The 22,559-nt window shown below is 37.0% G+C and overlaps 1 protein-coding gene across 3 annotated transcripts in view; it reads left to right on the forward strand.

Annotated features, from left to right (window-relative positions):
- The window catches only part of DIAPH2 (diaphanous related formin 2), a 1,049,860-nt gene that overhangs the window by 334,291 nt on the left and 693,010 nt on the right, over positions 1-22,559 (forward strand). For all 3 annotated transcript variants that reach the window (XM_038587833.1, XM_038587834.1, XM_038587835.1), the window contains 3 exons: positions 10,464-10,568; positions 14,809-15,135; positions 17,127-17,241. In XM_038587833.1, the coding sequence (XP_038443761.1) occupies positions 10,464-10,568; positions 14,809-15,135; positions 17,127-17,241 (547 nt within the window). The remainder of the gene's footprint in view (positions 1-10,463; positions 10,569-14,808; positions 15,136-17,126; positions 17,242-22,559) is intronic.

Raw genomic sequence — 22,559 nt, forward strand, 5'->3', positions numbered from 1 at the left:
AGATCACCACCAATACCAAGGAAATACAAACGATCTTAAAAACTTATTACGAGCAGCTTTACACCGATAAATTAGGCAATCTAGAAGAAATGGACGCATTACCACGGAGGAAATTGAAGCAGTCATCCAAAACCTCCCAAGACACAAAAGTCCAGGGCCAGATGGCTTCCCAGGGGAATTCTATCAAACGTTTAAAGAAGAAACCATACCTATTCTACTAAAGCTGTTCGGAAAGACAGACAGAGATGGAATACTTCCAAACTCGTTCTATGAGGCCAGCATCACCTTAATTCCAAAACCAGACACAGACCCCACCAAAAAGGAAAATTATAGTCCATTATCCCTAATGAACATGGATGCAAAAATTCTCAACAAGATACTAGCCAATAGGACCCAACAATACATTAAGAAGATTACTCACCATGATCAAGTGGGATTTATCCCCGAGATACAAGGCTGGTTCAACAGTTGTAAAGAAATCAATGTGATTGATCATATCAACAAGAGAAAAAACAAGAACCATATGATCGTCTCAATAGATGCAGAGAAAGCATTCGATAAAATACAGTATCCATTCCGTATCAGAACTCTTCAGACTGTAGGGATAGAGGAAACATTCCTCAACATCTTAAACACCATCTATGAAAAGCCCACAGCAAATATAATTCTCAATGGGGAAACATTGGGAGCCTTTTCCCTAAGATCAGGAACAAGACAGGGATGTCTACTCTCACCACTGCTATTCAACATAGTAGTTGAAGTCCTCGCCTCAGCAATCAGGCAACACAAAGAAATAAAAGGCATTCAAATTGGCAAAGAGCAGTCAAACTCTCCTTCTTCACAGATGGCATGATACTGTACATAGAAAACCCAAAAGGCTCCACCCCAAAATTCCTAGAACTCACACAGCAATTTGGCAGTGTGGCAGGATATAAAATCAATGGCCAGAACTCAGTGGCATTTCTATACACTAACAATGAGACTGAAGAAAGAGCAATTAAGGAGTCAATCCCATTTACAATGGCACCCAAAAGCAGAAGATACCTGGGAATAAACTTAACCAAAGAGGTAAAATATCTATACCCTAAAAACTACAGAACACTTCTGAAAGAAATGGAGGAAGACACAAAGAGATGGAAAAATATTCCATGCTCATGGATTGGGAGAATTAATATTGTGAAAATGTCAATGTTACCCAGGGCAATTCACACGTTTAATACGATTCCTATCAAAATACCCTGGACTTTCTTCAGAGAGTTAGAACAAATTATTTTAAGATTTGTGTGGAATCAGAAAAGACCCGAATAGCAAGAGGAATTTTAAAAAAGAAAACCATAGCTGGGGTCATCACAATGCCAGATTTCAGGTTGTACTACAAAGCTGTGGTCATCAAGACAGTAGGGTACTGGGGCAAAAACAGACATATAGATCAATGGAACAGAATAGAGAATGCAGAAGTGGACCCTCAACTTTATGGTCAACTAATATTCAACAAAGGAGGAAAGACTATCCACTGAAAAAAAAATACAGTCTCTTCAATAAATGGTGCTGGGAAAATTGGACATCCACATGCAGAAGAATGATACTAGACCACTCTCTTATAGCATACACAAAGATAAACTCAAAATGGATGAAAGATCTAAAAGTCAGACAAGATTCCATCAAAATCCTAGAGGAGAACCCAGGAAACACCCTTTTTGAACTCGGCCACAGTAACTTCTTGCAAGATACATCCATGAAGGCAAGAGGAACAAAAGCAAAAATGAACTCTTGGGACTTCATCAAGATAAGAATCTTTTTGCACAGCAAAAGACACAGTCAACCAAACTAAAAGACAACCTACAGAATGGGAGAAGATATTTGCAAATGACCTATCAGATAAAGGGCTAATATCCAAGATCTATAAAGAACTTTTAAACTCAACAGCAAAGAAACAAACAGTCCCATCATGAAACGGGCAAAAGACATGAAGAGAAATCTCACAGAGGAAGACCTAGACATGGCCAACAAGCACATGAGAAAATGCTCCGCATCACTTGCCATCAGGGAAATACAAATCAAAACCACAATGAGATACCACCTCACACCAGTGAGAATGGGGAACATTAACAAGGCAGGAAACCACAAATGTCGGAGAGGATGTGGAGAAAGGGAAACCCTCCTGCTGTGTTTTTGGGAATGTGAACTGGTGAAGCCCCTCTGGGTAACTGTGTGGAGGTTCCTCAAAGAGTTAAAAATAGATCTGCCCTATGACCCAGCAATTGCACTGCTGGGGATTTTTCCCAAAGATACAGATGCAATGAAATGCTGGGACACCTGCACCCCAATGTTTATAGCAGCAATGTCCACAATAGCCAAACTGTGGAAGGAGCCTCGGTGTCCATCGAAAGATGAATGGATAAAGAAGATGTGGTTTATGTATACAATGGAATATTACTCAGCCATTAGAAATGATAAATATCCACCATTTGCTTTGCCGTGGATGGAACTGGAGGGTATTATTCTGAGTGAAATAGGTCAATCGGAGAAGGACAAACATTATATAGTGTCATTCATTTGAGGAACATAAAAAATAGTGAAAGGGAATAAAGGGGAAAGGAGAAAAATGCGTGGGAAATATCAGAAAGGGATACAGAACATGAGAGACTCATAATTCTGGGAAATGAACTAGTGAGGGTCGAAGGGGAGGTGGTTGGGCATGGGTGACTGGGTGATGGGCACTGGGGGGGATACTTGATGGGATGAGCACTGGGCGTTATGCTATATGTTGGCAAATTGAACTCCAATAAAAAATTGAAAAAAATTTTCTTTCCTTCTTAACACTATTATTTTCCCTAGTTTTATCTTATATATTATTTATTTGTTCCCATAGTTCTTTTGTTTTTCTGTGTCATTACGTCCAATCAGTTTCACATTCGGTTATAGTAGTTTTTATTGTGGCCTGACTAGTGTTTTAGTCTGAGGGACCACCTGGTATCCTTTGTGTTTTTCTCAAGCCGAGATAGACTCCTTATGTTAGTTCTCTTAAGTTCTTTATCAGGAATATTACTTATATCTGTTTATAGTAGATCTCGGACCATGACCTTTTCTTGGTCTTTCGTTTTGGATAAATTTTCCTTTTTGGTATTTTATCTATGTCTCTGTCTTCTTCTGTATGTTAGGAAAGCGTGTTATATTTCCTGTTCGTTAGAGTAATAGATTTATTAAGAAGAGGTTGTATAATTTTCGGGGCCTAGTACTTTAGGAGTTCTGGTCTGCTTGTCAAGAGTCCTCATTCTCTTTCCAGTAGAGCTGAAGCTTTGTAGCACTCTATGGTCAGTAGAATTAGTGCATGTTGGGGTTTGTTCTGCTCCTCTGGAGGTGAGCCTCACTGCACTGATTCTCAGGCATACTTGCCCTAGTGAAGAAGCACTTGCAGAGCACAGTAGAATAGGGCTTGATGTAGGTGCCTCTGGCCTCCACTGTGAGCACTATGCTGCTCTCTGAAGTCAGTCCTTGCTGATAAGGGAGTAGAGAAAAATGGTACCTGTCCTCTTTCTTGTCCCTGACATAGACAGTTTGTACTTGCTAGTGTCTGGGATTCCCTCACAAAGGAGCGAAATGTCTCCTTTTATGTGTTCCAAACTTCTCTCAGATCCTTGCATTCACCCTGTATATGTCCAGGCCACCTACCTGCCCAGCAGTGCAGTGCACCTGTGGTTTATCTCAGGCACATCAACTACATTGCAAAACTCCTCTAACTTTGGGTTTCCAGTGAGTGTGGAGCCATTCTGATCCTCTGAGGGAGTGTTGTGCCATACTAGTCCTGGTACCACTTTGTCCCATATATGCAGTTGCACCAACATGGAGTTTACAGTAAAGTGCAGCAAAAAGCCAACATCCAGGTAAGCTGCTCTAACCAGCTGAGACCCCTCCCTTTATGCTAAGGAATTGGGCAGCACAGTGCCACCCACTGGTCCTTTTGTTCCCACATATCCACTGCCTCTTCTAGCAGATGCACTCCAAGCAGGGAGAACTTTCTCTTCAAGTGCATTCCAGAGGATATTCAGATTGTTCGATCTGCCGCCTCTACTGGTGTACCACTACATCCCCCGGGCTCCATATTGGCCATGGTGCAGACTTCTAAAACTTAAGTCTTGTATCTCTGCTAGTTGTATAAACTCCTGATAAGATGCCTGTCTCATATTTCCAGTGAATGGTTTTGGGCAAGTGTTTTTGTTGTGCAATCCCCTGTATACTGCAATTCTTTGTCTCTTTCATTCTCTCGCTCTCTTTCCTCCCCGCCCCCCCACCAGCATCTGCAATTTTCTTCGTCCCTAAATCACATCTCTCCATCTCCTACCTTCCATGACCTGGCTCATCTCTCCTCTAGTTGTGGAGTTTGGTCTCTCAGTCCTCATAATAATTTCTTGACTTCAGAATGATTTTATATTTATGTAGTATTTGAAGGATGAGGCAAGCATTGGTTCCCCCTAATCCTCTGCCATCCTAACTTCTCCCCAAAACACATTATGATTTAACCTTTCATTTTCTTTCTTTTAGTATATTATGCAAGTGTTTTGGTTAACTATCTGAAGGAGCATTCCATTAGCCTCAATGTATCGTTTTGTCAGATTTTGTGGAATACCACTTTTTGGATCCTAGGCAATTAAAATTGTAATAGAAATATAATTTGTATTAATGTAGAATCATTTGATCATTCTAAAAGTACAACCTCTTTTCAAGTTTAAATGAGGTTACAGAGTTGAACTGCTTTATATTGAAGTTTTAAGTTTCATTTTTCCAATTCAGTAAAGTTAAATGTATGGGATGAAACATTAAAGAAAATAATTCTGAAACCTATTTTTCAATAACATAACAATGTAAATGTCCATTATATGTGATGAGAAACTTTTCCTTCCACCCTTTTAAAATTTTGTTTGGGGGCGGGCACCTGGGCAAATTCTGTGTCCCAATTTGTTAAGTTTCCCACTCGTGGTTTCAGCTCAGGTTATGATCGTATGTGTGGTGAGATGGAGTCCCAAGTCTGGCTCCATATGCAGTGGGAAGTATGCTTAAAGATTCTTTCCCTCTGCCCCTCCCCACACTCACTCTGTCTGTCTGTCTCTCTCTTTTCTTGCTCACTAAAATAAATAAATCTTTGGGCAGCCCCGTTGGCTCAGTGGTTTAGTGCTGCCTTCAGCCAAGGGGGTGATCCTGGATACCTGAGATCGAGTCCTAATTCGGGCTCCCTGCATGGAGCCTGTTTCTCCCTCTACCTGTGTCTCTGCCTCTCTCTGTGTCTCTCATGAATAAATAAATAAATTCTTAAAAAAAGAAAAAATGAATAAATCTTTAAAAATAAAATTTTATTCCTTTCTGTGTGCGTGTGTGTGTGTGTGTGTAAATGTTTTTTTAACTTGAGTTGTGGCCATATTTCTTCCTTTTTAAAATTAATTTATTTTTTATTGGAGTTCTTTTTTTAAAAATTTTTTGTTTATTTACTTTTTATTGGAGTTCAATTTGCAAACATATAGCATAACACCCAGCGCTCATCCCATCAAGTGCCAACCTCAGTGCCCATCACCCATTCATCCAGCACCCCACCCACCTCCCTTTCTACCAACGCTTGTTCGTTTACCAGAGTTATGAGTCTCTCATTTTCTGTCTCCCTTTCTGATATTTCCCACTAATTTGTTCTCCTTTCCCCTTTATTCCCTCTCACTATTTTTTATATTCCCCAAATTAATGAGACCATATAATGTTTCTCCTTCTCCAATTCCCTTATTTCACTCAGCATAATACCCTCCACTTCCATCCACGCTGAGACAAATGGTGGGTATTTATCGTTTCTAATGGCTGAGTACTATTTCATTGTATACAAGACTACATCTTCTTTATCCATTCATCTTTCGATGGACACCGAGGCTCCTTCCACAGTGTGGCTATTGTGGACATTGCTGCTATAAACATCGGGGTGCAGGTGTCCTGGTGTTTCACTGCATCTGTATCTTTGGGGTAAATCCCCAGCAATGCAATTGCTGGGTCGTAGGGCAGATTTATTTTTAACTCTTTGAGGAACCTCCACACAGTTTGATGCCTTTTTTCTTTTTTGTTGTCTGATTGCTGAGGCTAGGACTTCTAGTACTACGTTGAATAGCAGTGATGAGAGTGGACATCCCTGTCTTGTTCCTGATCTTAGGGGAAAGGCTCCCAGTGTTTCTCCATTGAGAATTATATTTGCTGTGGGCTTTCCGTAGATGGCTTTTAAAATGCTGAGGAATGTTCCCTCTATCCCTACACTCTGAAGTGTTTTGATCAGGAATGGATGCTGTATTTTGTCCAATGGTTTCTTTCTATCTATTGAGAGGATCATATGGTTCTTGTTTTTTCTCTTGCTGATATGATGAATCACATTGATTGCTCTAGGACTGTTGAATCAGCCTTGCATCACGGGGATAAATCCCACTTGATCATGGTGAATAATATTCTTAATGTATTGTTTAATCCTATTGGCTAGTATCTTGTTGAGAATTTTTGCATCCATGTTCATCAGGGATATTGGTCTATAATTCACCATTTTGGTGGGGTCTTTGTGTGGTTTTGGAATTAAGGTGATACTGACCTCATAGAACGGGTTTGGAATTATTCCATCTCTTTCCGTCTTTCTGAAGAGCTTCAGTAGAATAGGTATGGTTTCTTCTTTAAATGTTTGATAGAATTCCCCTGGGAAGCCATCTGGCCCTGGACTTTTGTGTCTTTGGAGGTTTTCGATGACTGCTTCATTTTCCTCCCTGGTCATCAGCCTGTTCAGGTTTTCTATTTCTTCCTGATCCAGTTTTGGTAGTTTGTGGTTTTCCAGAAATGAGTTGATTTTTTCTAGATTGCCTAATTTATTGGTGTAAAGCTACTCATAATGTTTTTAAAATCGTTTGTATTTCCTTGGTATTGGTGGTGATCTCTACTTTCTTATTCATGATTTTATTAATTCGAGTCTTTTCTCTCTTCTTTATAATAAGGCTGGCTAATGGTTTATCTATCTTATTCATTCTTTCAAAGAACCAACCCCTGGTTTTGTTGATCTGTTCCACAGTGCTTCTGGTCTCTATTTCATTGAGTTCTGCTCGAATCTTTATTAACTCATTTTTTTGCTGGGTGTAGGTTCTACGTGCTGGTTTTTCTCCAGTCCTTTAGGTGCAAGGTTAGCTTTTGTATTTGAGTTCTTTCCAGTTCTTTGATGGATGCTTGTATTGCGATGTATTTCCCCCTCAGGACTGCTTTTGCTGTATCCCAAAGATTTTGAATGGTTGTATCTTCATTCTCATTAGTTTCCATGAATCATTTTTAATACTTCTCTAATTTCCTGGTTGATCCTTTCATCTTTAGCAGGATGGTCCTTAACCTCTACGTGTTTGAAATATTTCCAAACTTCTTGTGATTTAGTTCTAATTTCAATGCATTATGGTCTGAATATATGCAATGGACGACCCCAATCGTTTGTTATCAGTTTAGACCTGATTTTTGACCCAGTATGTGGTCTCTTCTGGAGAAAGTTCCATGTGCACTTCAGAAGAATGTGTATTCAGTTGCGTTTCGATGTAAAGTTCTGCAAATATTTGTGAAATATATCTGATCCAGTGTATCGTTTAAAGCTCTTGTTTCTTTGGAGATGTTGTGCTTATAAAACCTGTCGATTGTAGAAAGCACCATATTTAATTCTACAAGTATAAGTGTATTATTTTCTGTGTATGGCTTAACTTTGGTTATTAGTTGATTGATATACTCGGTAGCTCCCACATTCGTGTCATAAATATTGATGATTGTTAAGTCCTCTTGTTGGATAGATCCTTTAAGTATGATATAGTGTCCCTCTTCATCTCTCACTCCATTCTTAGGGATAATCTTTAGTTTATCTGATATAAGATGGCTCCCTCTGCTTTCTTTTGAGGACCATTTGAATGGTACATGGTTCTCCAACCTTTTATTTTCAGGCTGTAGGTGTCCTTAGGTCTAAAATGAGTCTCTTGTAGACAGCAAACAGATGGGTCTTCTTTTTTTATTCAGTCTGAAACCCTAGTATGCCTTTTGATGGGGTCATTAAGTCCATTCACTTTCAGAGTTACTATTGAAAGATATGAAGGTAGTGTCATCATGATACCTATTCAGTCCCTGTTTTTGTGGATTTTTCCCTTGCACTTTCTCTATTACAGAATCTCCCTTAATATTTCTTGCAGAGGTGGTTTGGTGGCCATGTTTTCTTTCAGTTTCTGCCTATCTTGGAAGCTCTTTATCTCTCCTTCTCTTCTGAATGAGAGCCTTGCTGGATAAAGTATTTTTGGCTGCATGTTCTTCTCATTTAGGACCCTGAATATATCCTACAAGCCCTTTCTGGCCTGCCGGGTCTCTGTGGAGAGGTCTCCGGTTAACCTAATAGTTCTTCCCATAAAAGTTAGAGATTTCTTGTCTATTGCTGCTTTAAAGATCTTCTCTTTATCTTTGTAATTTGCAAGTTTTAGTATTAAATGTCGGGGTGATGAGTGTTTTTTATTTAGAGGGGCAATCTCTCTATTTTCTGAATCTGAATGCTGGTTTCCCTTCCCAGATTAGGAAAGTTTTCAGCTATGATTTGTTCAAATACATATTCTGGACCTCTGTCCCTTTTGTCGCCCTGGGTAACCCCAATTAAATGTAGATTTTTCCTTCTGAGGCTTTTATTTCCCTTACCCTATGCTCATGATCTTTTTATTGTTTGTCTGTTTTTTCCTCAGTTTCCCTCCTTGCCATCAACTTGTCTTCTATGTCACTCACTTGTTCTTCTACCTCTTTAACCTCGTCATTAAGACCTCCAGTTTGGATTACATCTCATTTAATTGATTTTTAATTTCTGCCTGATTAGATCTAAATTCTGCAATCATGAAGTCTCTTGAGTACTTTATGCTTTTTTCTAGAGCCACCAGTAGCTTTATAATTGTGCTTCTGACTTGGCTTTCTGACACTGAATTGTAATCCAAATTTTGTATATCTGTGCGAGAGAGGGGTGTTTCTCATTCTTTCTTTTGAGGTGAGTTTTTCCTTCTAGTCATTTTGCTTAGTGTAGGGTGGTCAGAAACAAGTTGTGTTGGGAGAAGGAGAAACAGAGAGAAGAGACAAAGGAAAAGAAAAATGAAAAAAAAGAAAAGAAGGAGAAAAAAGAGAAGAAAAGAAAAAAGGGGGGGAAGCAAACAAAAGAAAAAACAATGGGGAGTATCCTCTGATTGTATATACTGTAACTTTCTCAACTTCCCCTGGAACTTTCCAGTGCTGCTTGTTCAATAATTTGTTTTTCCCCTGTCCCTCTAGCTGGTGTTCTCGGGGAGGGGTATTCTGTGCTGATTCTCATGTGTGTGCACCTGGGGGGAGCTGCTCAGCCCCCTGCCTCTGCACTGCTCAGTGGAAGTTGTTTATCCTGTTTCTCCTGTGAGGCCACTGTGAGGCTCAGTGGGAGTTGTTTATCCTGTGAGGCCCCAGGGGGAACAACAGCAGTGGTGGTGGCCAGTTCTCCAGCCTTGGAGTCAGCTCCCGCAGTACCTACCGGACCTCTCAGTCTGCAGGGGTTCGGATGCTCCAGGGGCGGGGCCACTGATCTGCACAGCTCAGCTGCCCAGCAGCAGTAGCGTCCTCACTGTCCTGTGTCCTTCTGGCCTCTGCCTGTCCTGGGGGGAGCACCGGATCCTTTGCTGTGTCCCCCGGCCCCCTGCGCTCCAGGGCCTGTGCTGCTTGAATCACAGTCCTGGGCGGTGCAGTCCCCTCCCCGTAGAGCTGCTGCCCTAGCCTCCACCAAGCTGCTCCTGGGACCCACCGGACGCCCGCTGCAGCCCTTTTGGGAACTCGGCTCTGGGGTGTGGTGCATTCTCCCCAGTGGCGCAGGTCCTCTGTTAGTGTCCCGGGAGCCTGAGGGCATCCCCTCCCCTCTGAGATCCTGCCTCAACTCATTGCAAGCACCTTTTTGTATGGGATATTGGTGAAGCTCCTGCTTTTCCCAGACGGGCTTTCCTGTCTTAGGGGCATTTGCGGCGTTGCCTTAGCTCACTCCTCATGGGGGCCCTTCCCCTTGGATGCCTTTATTTTCTTTAATTTTTTTTTCCATCTTCCTACCTTGATAGAAGCACGAACTCTTCTCACTGTAGCATTACAGCTATTGTCTCTAAATCTTAAGCCGAATTTGTAGGTTTTCAGGATGATTTGAAAATTGTCTAAGTAATTTGGTGGGTACAGGTGACTTGGGGACCCTACTTCTCCACCATCTTGCCCCCTCCGACCATATTTCTTCCTACATCATAATCCTGACCCTAGTGTTATGACAATAATCTGGAGCTTTTGATTTCCTGAATGACCTGGGAAGTCAAAGAAGCAAATGACATTCCACTTATTTAATACATGAATTTGTTTAAAACTTTCTCATAGCTATGTTATTAAATGTATATTTATGATGGTAATCATTGCAGTTTGATGAAGAATTCACAGCTCGACAGGAAGCTCAAGCTGAGCTTCAAAAAAGAGAAGAAAAAATTAAAGAGCTTGAATCAGAAATCCAGCAACTTCGAACCCAGGTAATGATAGAAGATATAGACTTTATGTCATGTAACAGTGAGTTTCCTGGTAGAAAATTGTCTTGTTAGATGGACGGAAAAATTTCCCCAGAAGCAGACTTTTTGGGAGTTTTGCATTTTAGATGAAATAACTCTACAGATTTGATTTTCTAGGACAATAAATAATTTTACTGTTTTTGGATAAAAATAAGGCATTAGTTACCTAAACTTCCTTGAATATTTTAATGTAATATATTACACAAAGAAGACTGTTCAGGAAATGAAGGTTTCATGATGATTTGAAATATTGAATGCATAATTTCAAAACCTAGAAACTTTGTATTTCCAGCTGCATCACCTGTGATGGAAAGCACTCATATACTCTCAAGGTCCTAGTTATGGTGTCTAAACTTTACAACCAATTTAATCCTCTCAGTACTTTTTAATTTATTTTTATTTCTTTAAAATACCCTCAGCAGTTTTTATGTTTTAAGTGGTTATTAATAAATGGAAGATTACTATTGTTGGTGAGAAAAAATGTCCTTTCTCTATGTATGCATTTCCTTTTTAATTTTTACTGCACATTGTAACATATAAAGCCCATTAGTGGAAACAATGATTGAGAGAAAAATGGAAGATAAAAATGTTCATTAAACCAGAAAATTAAACCACATAAATTTTGAAGGTCTAATTGGGTTTATTAAATGATTTATGAATTTGCATCATTCCACTTAGTCAGCATTCGGGAACTATACGGAATTGTACAAAATGAAAGATTTTTATGGAAAGGAGGTGGGGCAACAATATTATTAGGAAAGGAAAGGATCAACTAGCACAGTTATCATGGTTGCCATCCTGAAGATATCTTCTGCTACAGGGAAGAAAAAAGCCTTATCCATGTGATCCTCCCACCTGACAGCCATCATCATTTTCTATGCAGTCCTTTCATACATGTACTTACAGCCTCAGGCTAATAATTCCCAAGAGGATATGAAAGTGTCTTCTGTATTTTACGGCATTGTGATTTCTCTTTTGAACCCTCTGATCTATAGTTTGAGAAAAAAGGAGGTAAAAGAAGCTCTAAAAACGATGAGGAAGAAGTTCTTCTAGGTTGGACCCAAGTTTTTAAAATTCAGCACATTCAAGCATCAAGTAGGGATGTTTGACCAACGTGTAATGTTTCTGAAGCTGGGAACATGTTCACGTCTTAAGCCAATGCTATCTCTTTTTTAATGGATGAGTTCTTAAAATGCAAGAAATATAGTAACATCTCATGGGCCTAATTTTGCCCTGCATATAGTTTGAAATATATGTCTCATACTGTCTTTACTTTATTGAGATTATTTAAATATTAGAAATCATGTACAGACTTCACAAAGTATTAGTTGCTTCTAAAATGTTTCAGACATGTTCTTAAAGAATAGAAAACCTCAATTTTGTATATAATCAATGTTAAAATTGAAGTTCATTATTATCTCTTCACTTATACGATATCCCTAAATTGTCTACAAAGAAACTCTTCATATGTTCTGTTCCAATTATTGCACAAGCCTGAATGTAAAATAATGTACTGACTTGAGAAAAAAAAAAAAAAAAAAAAAAAGGAAAGGATCTTTTCAGACCCTGCCACTTTCCTTCGGGGGAAAAGCAGGAGGTCTTATGAAGTTTACCTTATTTTCCTTTAGGGATGGAGAGAACTTTTGTGGCAGACTTTTTGGCTGCTGATATAAGTTCCCAACTCACCTATCAAGATAGCATTTCTTGGGGATGTTAAAATAATTAGATTATATATTAAGCTATGGTTTGGGGACTCAGTCTAACATGCCTTTGGGGGGCCTCTGGTTTTCTTTCTAACACCTCTTGACATAGCGGATGCTCAGTAGATGTTTATTGATTGTGTAGATATGTATCTGAAAAATGATTTAAAAGGTCACTGATAAAAAAAAGTCATGGATGAACTCAAAATTATTCAGTGCAGGGCCTTCTCCTGCCCTTTCACTTATCTATAATATTTGATAATTTCTTTCATTAAATCTTTCACTTTTTTGGTATCATCTGACTTCTCTTTTCACATCTCTGAGAACTCAGTTTCTTTTTGTTTTTGCCCCCCACCCAAGATTGTGACATTCCTCAATTTCACCCCGGCACAAGGCATTTCTATTTAGTGAGCAGTTGTTTATGTATTATTAAATTAACTGATGTGTAAAAATGCAGAGTCACACAGTCCTTTCTAGTGTACCTCAAATTGTGCCAAATACTAAATCATTCATTAGCTATTTTCAATTCTCAATACTCTATTGTAGTCTAATTTAATTGTTGCATTCTTAATTGTTCATGAAAGGGAAGAGAAAGGCCGATATGATTTGATTTTTAAAGACTGGTGGCATTTATTTGAGATTCTTTATTAAATTTGTGAAGCATGTGTTTAGCTTGAGGAAAATCGTCTGTTAAAAGTGATAACATTTTTATGGCTCCACAAGTCTCATATCATAGATATGATCCAATAGAGTAAAAAAATAAATTTGATGCTAACAAATATAATTGGATAAAAATTAATTTTTACTAAAAAAACTGGATATATATTTTTATTTTTCAAAGTATTCAACAAATCCATTTATATATAAAACTTATAGGGTAAATTACTAATTTCTTAAAACTTTTCAGAAAAAAATTTATTTTCTCCATAATTTCTTTGATCTCAATCAAAATTGTAAAAATTTCACTGTTTTCTAAGATTTTGTTGCATTAAAAGTAAAATGAAAATAATTTTGTATATTTTAATTCTTACTAATTCATGAGAGGATTGCATTACAGGGGAGAATTGTCATTTGTTGAGTGTATAGATAGTTTATTTGCATGTATGTGTATACACACATAAACATCATATATATGAATAAAATATTTAGACTGCATATTAAATATTATGAAAACATTTCTATGATTTTATTATTATTAATTTTAATATTCTTACAAATAGGGCAGTTTTTAAAATTGTTCTTAAAATATGCTTCAACTTATTTGTTTTGTTAAAGTATTTTAAAGTTTAGTTGGTACAATTAAGTACTCCATCTTGGAAATTCATATTAATAAAGTTAAGAAGACTTTCTTTTGAAATAAAAATAACACTATGCCAAGAATTTTTATTAATTTTAAACTTTTCATTCAATTCATCTAATGTCATATCTTCGTTACAAATACATCTGTTCATTGGTAAGCTTATCTTGGGAATGTTTATAATAACCAACTTTACTTTCATATTCATTTATTTTAGAAGTGAACCATTGCGATCAACAATGGTTTAAATAAACAGGTACAGATTAATTTAAAAAGTAGACAATTTGGAATGAGGTACTGTCCTTCATTTGTTATCCATTATCATTAGAGAATGAGGTTGAAGCTACTTTCTGGTGGTAAAAGTAAGTTATACTATCCTCATAATCCAGTCTGTGTGAATTAAATCTTTTCATGGCAGGTGATTCCATGAGGAAATAGTCTGGTATAGTGGAAAGAGGACTACATTAGGTATAAGAACAACCACATTTAAATCTTAAGAACATTTCAGACTATGACCTTTGATTAATAATTTAACCTTGTTGTAGTTACTATTTTCTCATCTATTAGCAGTGAGATAAAATTGAGTTAAAAATACCCTACCTATATTACAGGCTTGTAAAGACAATGAAGAGAAATAATAGATATAAAAACATTGACAAACATATTACCATGCAAATGGATGTTACTTGGTATTAATTATTGATATTCGAAAACTGCTAAGTTACTGGTACCATGAGATAGACTCTGTGTAAAGCTAATTGGCTGTAAGGGAATCAGATCTTTGATTGTATTAATTATCGCATATTCAAAACAACTAGTCTAATAGGCTAAAGCCATTCCAGTACTTTGCATATATTTATAATGAAAGGTAACTTTTTCATTATTTTTCAGAAGTGTTTCACAAAATCTTGAGGATGCCAACTTTTATTGTGTGTTAGTAGAAGTAGTCATTATCCAGAGTTTATAATGCTTATCAAAAATCTATGGGACACTGGGTGTTATGCTATATGTGGCAAATTGAACTCCAATAAAAAAAATTTAAAAAAATCTATGGGAATCTTTTTCATTTGCTTTTAAGCCCTATGATATTACTAAACTAAATAAAGTGTATATAATATTAAACAAACCACAAATGTCTACTGATAAGTTTTCTTTGTTGTTATATTTTACTGTAAGCATTTAAACCTTGTATTACATTATGTTTCAGGGACATGGATTCTTAGGTTCATCAGGAATTCCAGGCCCTCCTCCACCACCTCCATTGCCAGGTGGTGGGACATCCCCACCCCCACCACCTCCACCAGCACCACCTTTACCTGGCGGACCTCTCCCTCCTCCTCCACCTCCTTTACCTGGAATAATTGGTATACCACCACCACCACCACCACCTTTGTTTGGGGGACCTCCTCCACCACTTCCCCCTGGAGGAGGAATTCCTCCTTTTCCAGGAGAACCACTTGATCTGCCTTATGGGATGAAGCAGAAAAAAATATATAAACCTGAGGTGCCCATGAAGAGAATCAATTGGTTAAAGGTGATTATGACTATGACTAGACTAGATTATTTGACCAGCTATTTTTATGACTAGATTATTTTTGGCTTTGTCCAGCCATAGTTGATATAATTAATATATGATTAACTATTGCTGCATATAAGTATTGTATAATGCTTGAGTCTGTGACTGCTGATGCTTGCTTTCCTTTGTGAGTTTACCATCTTATGTTTATCTTTCAGTCTAGTACCCTGAGAATTGGAAACTCCACAGATAATTTGAAATTAATGTAGAAGTCAAAAGGAAAGCTGAAGTGAAAATTGTGCTAGAAAATAATATATAAAATATATATCACCAAATGAAACATTTTAATTCTGGTACTGTTGTTAAGTACTACAACATTCTTAAATATAATCTTTATTATTATTAAGCCTTTCTCTATTAGTTATTTTTGTTCTTAGGGAATGGTTTTTTTGTTTTTGTTTTTTATTTATCAGAGAGAGAGAGAGAGAGCACACAAGCAAAGGAAGGTTCAGAGGGAGAGGGAGAAGCAGACTCCCACTGAGCATGACCTGAGAGAAAGTCAGATACTTAACCAACTGAGCAACCTAGGTGCCCCTTTTTTGTTTTAGCTTTAAATATTTAGATTGTATGGAATAGGTGACAGCATTCAGTAGTGACGTAACCTAATTACTTTCTTATGTAATGTATGAAATGTTCTTGTTTCTTTTGAATATTATTTCCTTTTTTTTGGAGAGGGAGAGAAAGGGTGAGAGAAAGAGTACAAGGTGGGAGAGAGGCAGAGGGAAAAGAAGGAAAGAGAGAGAATCTTAATCAGGTTCCATGCCTGAGCCCAACACGGGGCTTGATCTCAAGACCCTGAGATCATAACCTGAGCTGAAATAAAGAGATAGACACTTTACTGACTGAGCCACACAGGCACTCCTATTTTGCTTTACTTTTATTAGAATATATCTCGTGAAAAGCTTATTAACAAGATTGACACAGTCATTATTAGGAACTAATCTTCTAATGAACATACAATTACCCAGACCACCATTTGAGGAAATGACTCATCCGAGAACATACCTGGAGTGAAATATGACAGTATCTACATAGTAAATTAGTTTGACCAGAATCATGATTAAACCAGTTTTTACATTGAGAATATAGTTCTGCTTTGTTCATAAGAATAAATGACGTACAAATGTTTTTAAAATGTAGTTATTTTTTATAAGGTATAATTCACCAAACTATAGGATCCATATGTTGTTGGTCTAGTTATCTCTGTGTGGTAAATGTAATGATATGTTCATTTAGCATTTAAGCATATAGTAAAAGGGTATTATAACACAAAGCATCATGATGTACTGGAAAATGTACAGTTCTAATATTAGGTTTCAGTGTACTGGTTATGAGCACAATTTTCTAGAGGAACACTGGCTGGGTTTAATTCCTATCTTTGCCATTTACTAGTTTGGACACCCAAAGATGGTTCCTCATTTTAGCATGGAGATAATAATATGTCCTGCTTCAAGGGATTTTTATAAGGATTAGATTAGGTAATATATGCAAATCACTTAAAACAGCACCTGACACATTATAGGAGGTATGTATGGTTTCAGCTATTATAATTACTTCCTTCACCCTGGTCAGTAAACATGGAGAATTAATTCACTTTTATGAATTTAGTTTCCTAATTTTTAAAAATCTAGGAGCAGAAAAAAAAATGTATGTGAGTTGGGAGATTTATTAAAATGTTTTTAAGATTACTTTCATTAGATTCATTAGAATATTTAAAATCTAATTTGCTATATGGCTAATTGCTGTTGTGTATCTTTTATATACATTAATAAAATTTCCTGACTTCCTCAATGAATATTTGCTTAAAAATTATTTTCATAGACCCTAAAATTGATTTAGTAGGTAGATAAATAAAGGAACTATCATTCAACCTTGGTAAAATTGAATTCTTTGAAGAATTAAATATGAAATAATAATTTAGAAGCTTGTCTTTGTTATTTTTGTTTCAGATTGAACCCAAAGAATTATCTGAGAACTGTTTCTGGTTAAAAGTTAAGGAGGACAAGTTTGAAAATCCAGATCTCTTTGCAAAATTGGCACTGAATTTTGCTACCCAGAAAAAAGGTACTTTTTCTTTTTAAAAATATAAATTTCTTTTTCTGATTTATTGAATTCAGTGCTTAGCTAAAAATTTCTATTGTATACATGTATAAATTTTTCATAGTGGACAGAGTCAAACATAAATAGATTAACTTATTTCTTAAATTTTACCCATCAAGTAAAGGAGAATTGCTCATTTTCTTTTTCAAAAAATTTGTATGTATTTAAGAAAGAGTGAGAGATTGCATGAACAAACAAATTGGGGGAGGGGCAGAGGGAGAAGGAAAGGGACAAGCAGACTCCTCGCTGAGAGAGAGCTGGACATGGGGCTTAATCCCAAGACCTCAGATCCTGACCTGAGCTAAAGTCATATACTTAACCAACTGAGCCACCCCAGCACCCTTATTTTAATCTTATTTTTCATAAATGTTATTAATCATTTGAAAATGTTGGATTGTGTTTATTGTTTAATATGTGAGTTATACCCTTCTACTATAGGTATTTTTACTTAGAAGCAGAGGGAATAAATTTGTTGATTTACTATGTAAGAGAAAACAATGTAGTAGAATAGTAATGGCCCAGAAGTTTTCATGAAATTGGAATAAGATTTGGCTCATAGTGCATAAATAGCCTTTCCTCTTATATTTGTACTACTTATCAATTTATTTTCATAGGAGATTTTACAGCTTTTTCCTATAAGTGAATTTTCTGGAATAATATCAAAGTCTGGTACCTAATAAGTATATTTTACTTATGTGATAATAGAACGCGTTATGATTAGATACTTAATCTCTTGTGAATTTCACACATAATTTTGATACTATATAAGTAGGTAACTTCTCAGTCTCTCATAATCATTGGGGCTTTTAAGGTTTTGGCATTTTAACTACTGTTTTACTAATTGTTACAAAATTAATAGTTTAGATAAACATAGGATCTTTTCAGTCTGGATGAGTCTTCATAACTAAGAAATTGATAAATTCCATATGCTCATGCCCTTGGAATTGGCAGCTTTACCATTTATTTGTATGATTTGTCTCAATATGCCATAGAATGTGAGAATCTGAATTTTCTAAGATTGAGAGACAGAGGGAGACCAAGGGAGAGAGAGATGAAAAATACTCCTTTTCAGAACTTCTATCATATCTTGGACATTGGAGGTGCTTTTGTTGTATTTGTTGTTGCTTGTAGATTGAAGTTCACACACACATATACACATATAAATCAGAGGTAATTAGAAGAAATTTGAAATTTTAAAAATTCCTGGCATTAGTTCTCTTTTTTTCTTATAAGTAACCTTCAAAGTTTTTTTCAGTGACTCCAGCAACTACTATTTGTTATAAACTCTTTTTTAAATTCAAAAAGATAAAAATGTTTGTATCATGGTATTTATATAGTAAAAAAATGTAAAAAAGGATGCATGATAAGCTTATCCCTTCCATCTCAAACTTACAGCTTCTTCCTCAGAGAAAACCACTGTTAGTAATTTCTCACACAGCCTCCTAGAAATAGTACATGCTTCTAGATGCATATGTATATTTGTCATTTTTTGCTTCTTACTTCTTGCTGTTTTCACTTATATACTTGGATGTTATTCCATAATAGCTTGTTTTCATCTACTATGTTTCTTTTGCATACTCCATAGAGTTTGATGTTATGGACTTATCCTAATTTATTTAATTGGTCCCCAGTGAGTGGATATTTAATTCCAGTCTCTTTTGATATTTCAGGTAATGTTGTGATGAATATGTATCTACATATACCTTTGTGCATGTAGGATCTATTGGTAGGACAAATTCTAGAAATGCAATTCCTGGATAAAATGCTGGGTACATTAATAATTTTGATATATATTACCAAACTGCCTTCCAAATGTTTCTGTCTATACTGGCACCTAAAATATATATGATATCTGTTTCTCTGAAACCTTTGTCCATCTCAGAGGTAAAAATGGTAAACCATTCGTGTTATAATTTTGACTCCTTAAATTCAGAGTGAAGTTGAACAGCTTTTCTTACATTCAGAGGCAATTTTTATTTACTTTTCTATAAATGTTTCCCTCCAATTCTTTACACATTTAATATTGAGCAGTTGCTCTTTTACTTATCCATGTATTTGTATTGAGTCCTGGAAGAATCCGAGATTTCATGAAATTTTAGATTTAGTCTGGACCTTAGAAGTGATTTAGTCCAGACTATGTTTTACAAATGAATAAAATGGTGTTCGAGACATAGAGGTAAATATAAAATCCATTAGAGAGTTTCTAAAGATAGTGTGATATACTGGAAAGATCCAGAGGAAATGGAGTCACACTTATTTGCATTCCAGCTGTAATATTTGTAACCTCTGAGAGTGAATTTTCTCATCTATAAAATGAGTAGACTAATGTTTATCTAGTAGTGTTGTGAGAATTAAATAAGGTTATATATTTAAAGCACCGAGCACAGTGTTTAGTATAGTAGGCACTTAACAAATATTAATTCCCTTTTCCCTTTCACTTAACATGATATTGTGTGTGTGGTGTTTTTCTTTAGTTGTATACACTTAATACAGCTATTAATTCAGCAAGAGAATTCCCTGCTCTTCTGAGCAGCCCTTGGTAGAGCCAATCAGTTACCAGTCAAGGTAGCCAATCAAGGTAGAAGCACTATTATTGCAGCTGCTAAAACCTAATGAAAATTATATAAAGGCTCTCATCTACTCACTGCTAAGAACACTGCATTCCAGTTCTTAGCTCTGATTCTCTGAATTTTATGTGTGATACTATTACTACTTCTACTGTCCTAATTTTGAATATTTGAATACAGATCAGGTCAGGAGCACCTTTCAGTACTATTACTTTTACTAAGATATATTTTTCAAAGGGACATTTAAAGGAACAATTAAACATCATAGCATATTCCCGACATAAATAATATAGCCAAAACAAATTTTAATGATACAAAACTCCCATTTATTTTAATGACACTTAGTAACTATTGATTGATCTTACTATAACAGCTTTAAGTTCCTTGTCACTTACAGTGTCTTAATTCATAATTTGGCCAATAGGTGGCAGGATCCGTAAGAAATCTGGAGGCTCTGGTTCCAGTGAACTCTGAACACACTTCCCTGCCATCCCTAGCTCCAGAAACCACTTTCTTTTCCCATTTTGCTTTTTTTTTTTTTTTAAAGATTTTATTTACTCAGGTGAGACAGAAAGACAGCAGGAGCAAGTACAGAGGAAGAGGGAGAAGCAGACTCCCTGCTGAGCATAGAGCCTGATTCAGGACTTGATCCCTGGACCCTGAGATCATGCTGTAGACAGATGCCTGACTCAGCCACTCAGGCACCCCTCTCATTTTGCTTTTGTTTGCCATTCAGTCAGTTGCATTCTGGAAGGAGGAACACACTTATTGTTTCTAAGATGTATTTCCAAAGCTCTTAGATCCAGCGTTCCAAAACATCTGAGAATTTTCTTCTATTGCAAAGGGTTTGGAGAACTCAGGTCCTGTTCTCCCTAAATGCTCTGAAAGCATTACTAGTCTATGTTAAGACAATGTTTAACATAGGAGTTCAAAGTGCTTCAGATTGAGGAATAGAAAGTGCTTCAGATTGTTGAATAGAAATGTTTTAAGATTTTATTTTTTTCATTTGAGATAGAGCACATGAGCAAGGGGCAGAAGGAGAGGGAGAAGCAGGCTCCTTACTTAGCATGGAGCCCAAGGAGGAGCTCCATCCCAGGACACCAGGATCATGACTCAGGCCGAAAGCAGATATTCAATGGACTGAGCCACGCAGACACTCCAAGAAGTTTTTTGTTGTTTTTCTTTAAGATTTATTTATTTGAAAGAGAGAGAGAGAGAGAGAGCGCACTCAAGTGGGAAGGAAAGAGAGAGAGAGAGAAAGAGAATCTGCAAGCAGATTCCCTACTGAGCTGGAGCCCCACATGGGGTTCAATCTCAGGACCCTGAGATCATGACCTGAGCTGAAATCAAGAGCCAGTGCTTAACCTACTGAGATAACTAGGCACCCTGAAAAAAGTTTTAAAATCCCTCCAATTCCTGTAATATTTAAGTGTATAAATATTTAACATGTGAAATTACTATCAAATTCTACTTTTGATTGAATTACTTACAGTTAAAGAAAGCATTTTTAACTTTTCTATTAATAAACCAAATTATTTCTAATTTAAGAGAAAATGGAGTTCTCATTTAATTTAATTTATATTTGTAAAGTGCTGAGTATATGCAAGGTAATATACTCGGTGGGAGAGAGAGGATTGAATAAGATCTTGTTCTTCCTACACCAGGGAACTTACCATCTAGAGAGGGAGAGAGGAAGGTGTATGCTACATTTAGTCAAGTTGTATTAAATGTTAGCATAGATATATTTTTTTTAATTAAGGATTTTTAAAAATATTTTATTTATTTATTCATGATAGACATAGAGAGAGGCAGAGACACAGGCAGAGGGACAAGCAGGCTCCATGCCGGGAGCCCGACACGGGACTCAATCCCGGGACTCCAGGATCATGCCCTAGTCCAAAGACGGGTGCTAGACCGCTGAGCCATCCAGGGATCCCCTAGCATAGATATTTTTTTAAAGATTTTATTTATTTATTCAAGAGAGACACAGAGAGAGAGAGAGGCAGAGACATAGGCAGAGGGAGAAGCAGTTTCCATGCAGGGGAACCTGATGTGGGACTCAATCCTGGGACCCTGGGATCATGCCCTGAACCAAAGGCAGACACTCAACCACTGAGCCACCCAGGCGTCCCTAGCATGGATAATTTTTATTTTTAGTTTCTTTTTAAATTTTTATTCATTTATGATAGTCACACAGAGAGAGAGAGAGAGAGAGGCAGAGACACAGGGAGAGGGATAAGCAGGCTCCATGCACCGGGAGCCCAACGTGGGATTCAATCCTGGGTCTCCAGGATCGCGCCCTGGGCCAAAGGCAGACGCTAAACCACTGAGCCACCCTGGGATCCCCCTAGCATAGATAATTTTTAAATGGGAATGCAGAATGGAAATATAGTTAATTTTGAGGAGGAGGGCAAATGTTGATCCCAGATGTGATATAATTTGAGCTGGGCCTTGAAATTTAAGTAGGATTTTAATAGGGAAAAAAGGAAAGAAGACATTCTAGGCAGAGAACACCATTAGAAAAGTATCGAGGTGACATGAGGTACATACTGGGTGAGGTGCAGCTGTTGAAACCATAGCCTATTGAGTTGGTACTTGGAGGTGAAACTGGTAAGGTGAACTTCATACTGAGGTAATTGGGTTTTGTTCTTTAAGCATTAGGGGCACAATAATTTGATTATAATCTATTGAGGGCCTTGGCAGACAGATAAGTGA

This window comes from Canis lupus, chromosome X, assembly GCF_011100685.1.
Source record: "Canis lupus familiaris isolate Mischka breed German Shepherd chromosome X, alternate assembly UU_Cfam_GSD_1.0, whole genome shotgun sequence".
Classification (NCBI taxonomy): domain Eukaryota; kingdom Metazoa; phylum Chordata; class Mammalia; order Carnivora; family Canidae; genus Canis; species Canis lupus.